The following is a 2,780-nucleotide window of genomic DNA, read 5'->3' as shown; positions in this document are numbered from 1 at the left end:
CACGTGCCGCAAGAGGTTTTATGATATTAAGCGGCGTGTCAAGGCCAAGATGGCCAAAGAGGCCAAATCTGCAAGAAAAACCGGAGGTGGCCCCCCTTTCCGGGCCACCTATCGGGACTGGGAGGAGCCTGTGCGGGCATTGATTCCTGCCGAAGTGGTGTCTGCTACTCATGTCCGGGATTCGGACCGACCCACGCAGGATGGTAAGTTTGATGTGTTATATTTTTATTTAAATGTCCTCTAAATGTTGTAAATGTCATTTTTAAAGGGTAAAGGATGCATAAATTGTGTTTCACATATTGCAGGCCTATGCACCCTTAAGGTGTGTTTGTGTTTAGAATGTGCTTTTTTCACCTTGCATTGGCTGTTTGGTAAATTTAATATTGCGCAAAAACATGTGCAATGGCTTTTTAATTTTTTTCAAAAAATGTTTTTTTTTTTGACGATATTGCTTGGACATCTGTGTTGTCTGCTTATTTTAAAAATATTTTTGTATTTATTTACTTCTGAAAAACGGTGCAATTATTTCAACATTAAATTTGAGAAACATTTGCAAGTAGTCAATCTCTGCAATATCTGAGGCATAATTCTAAAATGTAACAGATTTATTGTGTGCAACATCATGTACATTTGGATATACACCACAAAATAATGATGCTTGAAGCTCTTAATCAGAAATTATTTGTTTATCCAATACATAATAGATGGTTACAGTACAATAAGGCTTTGCAGGGTTTTTTTTTACACAAAGCATGGTAATAATGTTTGGTACACTTTTTCAACAGTCCCACAGACCAGCCGGCCAGACAGGCCTCAGACAAGTCAGGATGAGGCTGGGATTGCAGGTAAGACTTCAGTGTAGTCACATATTCTGCAAACACATAGAAGTACAAAATATTAATGTTTATATTTTCACATAGGTTCTGCTTCTGGAAGCCGACCTCCTGTAAGGCGCCCATCACAGGGCTTGGGCCACTTACCCAGGAGGCCAAGTAAGACACGGCGTCTTGGCTCGGAATCTGCGGCTCCATCATCCCCACCCAGGCGACGACTTTCGGAAGTGTCACCCCAGCCACCACTGGCACTATTGGCGAGTTCGCAGAGTGATGAGCCCCGATCCCCTCAGTTATCTGGTGAGTAAAAACAGAAATTAAACACATAGGCAATAATATACACAGTACAGTTAATATGTTGTTAGTTGGTTTTGAGATTACATGTTTTCCAGAACAAGCAATGTGATGTTACGTCTTCAATTGCTAAAGGTGAAAAAAAATTTTTTTATAAGGTCTTAGTGGATGTTCTCGCCAACATCATTTTTAATAAATATCAGAATTTTTGAAAAATGTGCCCCACACACGTGCACATTTAAATAAAATAACAATAAAATTCCAAAAAAAAAAAAACAGCCACAACATTATAGTGTTCACACATCTCCCCTGTCCAGTATGTAGATGGCTTACTTGCTCCGCTCCTCTGGACTATCCAGGTAAGTAGTCTATATCGTGGTCAGGGGAGGGAATCTAACAGTGTAATGCTGTGGAGGGGAGTTAGTTAGGTGAGGATTATGCAAATCTGTCTATGTGGCCTCCTGTGTTGGTATATATGTTTTTGAGCATAAAAAACATTATAAGTTTATAAAATCAACGCCAAAAAGTTAAAAAATGGAGTATTATGAATGTAGTAATGTGTAGAAGTAGCCTTGCTAAAAAATTACAAATAAACATTGCATGTTGCCCACCCCATACAGAGCCCAGCTTGATGGCCGACGTGGACCAGCAGGGACAAGACCAACAGGCAACCATCACACTGCAACTTACACCTGTTGACCCAAGCCAGCCAATACAGCTGCAGGATATCCCCCAAGCCTCCATCAGTCCACAACTGGCACAAGCTCCGCCCCCAAGCCAAATACCAGATGATTTTTGGGCCAGTTGGACAAGCCAACAGGCCCAAAGCAATGCCAGCCTGACCGCACATACACAACACCTTGCCAGTCTGCCCCATCATCTACCGCGTATTAGTCGCAACTCGGGCAGACTGATTGTACAAGTAGGGCGAATGGCAACCTCAATGGAGCAAATAAGGGCTGACAACAGCCAAATGCTTGCTCATTTATCGCGCATAGTAGATGAGCAACAGCGCCATCAGCAGGCACTCGTTCAGCTCATTCAGCACAACCAAGTGGTGAATGAGTCGTTATCCAGGATTGTAGCCAGCCACACTGCAACCAACACTCAGCTGATTGCAAGCCTTAATAATTTGAGCAGCAATATTTCATTGATGGGAGCTCACCAAGTAACCTCCAGCTCGGGGACCACGACCCCTATCCAAACGCCAGTAACCTCCCCTGTTCGGCGTTCCTCCAGAGCACGTGCCAGTGAGCCAGCACAAAGCTCAGCACCCAGCACACACAAGCGGAAAAAATAACCCCAATGTGATTGGCAAAATAAAAATTTGTATTTGACAAACACACAACTTCCTGTGTCCGTCTCAAACATTGTCGAAGCTGCTCTGTATGTATGTATGTTTTTCATGGGTAATGACTGAAAATGTATTTTTAGCATAAACTAAGTACAATGGACACACCACTATAAACTACAAACAGTAAGTAACAAAACACACAATAGAAAGTAGTGCAAAGTGTTTAGTCAAGGATAATTACAGCCTACTAAAACTGACCTGAAAAATAGCGCAGGATCACTTCTTGCCGTACCTGCCTCCCTACATATGTACTCACACTGTCACCAGATGGGTCTAACTCCTCTGCTTGCCGACTGCTT

General features: G+C 42.5%; 1 protein-coding gene across 1 annotated transcript; it reads left to right on the top strand.

The window, feature by feature from the left end:
* Window positions 1-657: 657 nt before the first annotated feature.
* On the top strand, window positions 658-2,475 carry LOC134947579 (uncharacterized). The gene is made up of 3 exons (XM_063935596.1): window positions 658-845; window positions 921-1,133; window positions 1,748-2,475. Exon 3 carries the CDS (start codon window positions 1,759-1,761, stop codon window positions 2,425-2,427), a length of 669 nt encoding a protein of 222 aa, XP_063791666.1. The 5' UTR covers window positions 658-845; window positions 921-1,133; window positions 1,748-1,758; the 3' UTR covers window positions 2,428-2,475.
* The last annotated feature ends 305 nt before the right edge of the window (window positions 2,476-2,780 follow it).

This window comes from Pseudophryne corroboree, chromosome 8, assembly GCF_028390025.1.
Source record: "Pseudophryne corroboree isolate aPseCor3 chromosome 8, aPseCor3.hap2, whole genome shotgun sequence".
Classification (NCBI taxonomy): domain Eukaryota; kingdom Metazoa; phylum Chordata; class Amphibia; order Anura; family Myobatrachidae; genus Pseudophryne; species Pseudophryne corroboree.
Note: the sequence above shows the minus strand (reverse complement) of the source record. Positions and strands in the feature narration are given on the sequence as shown.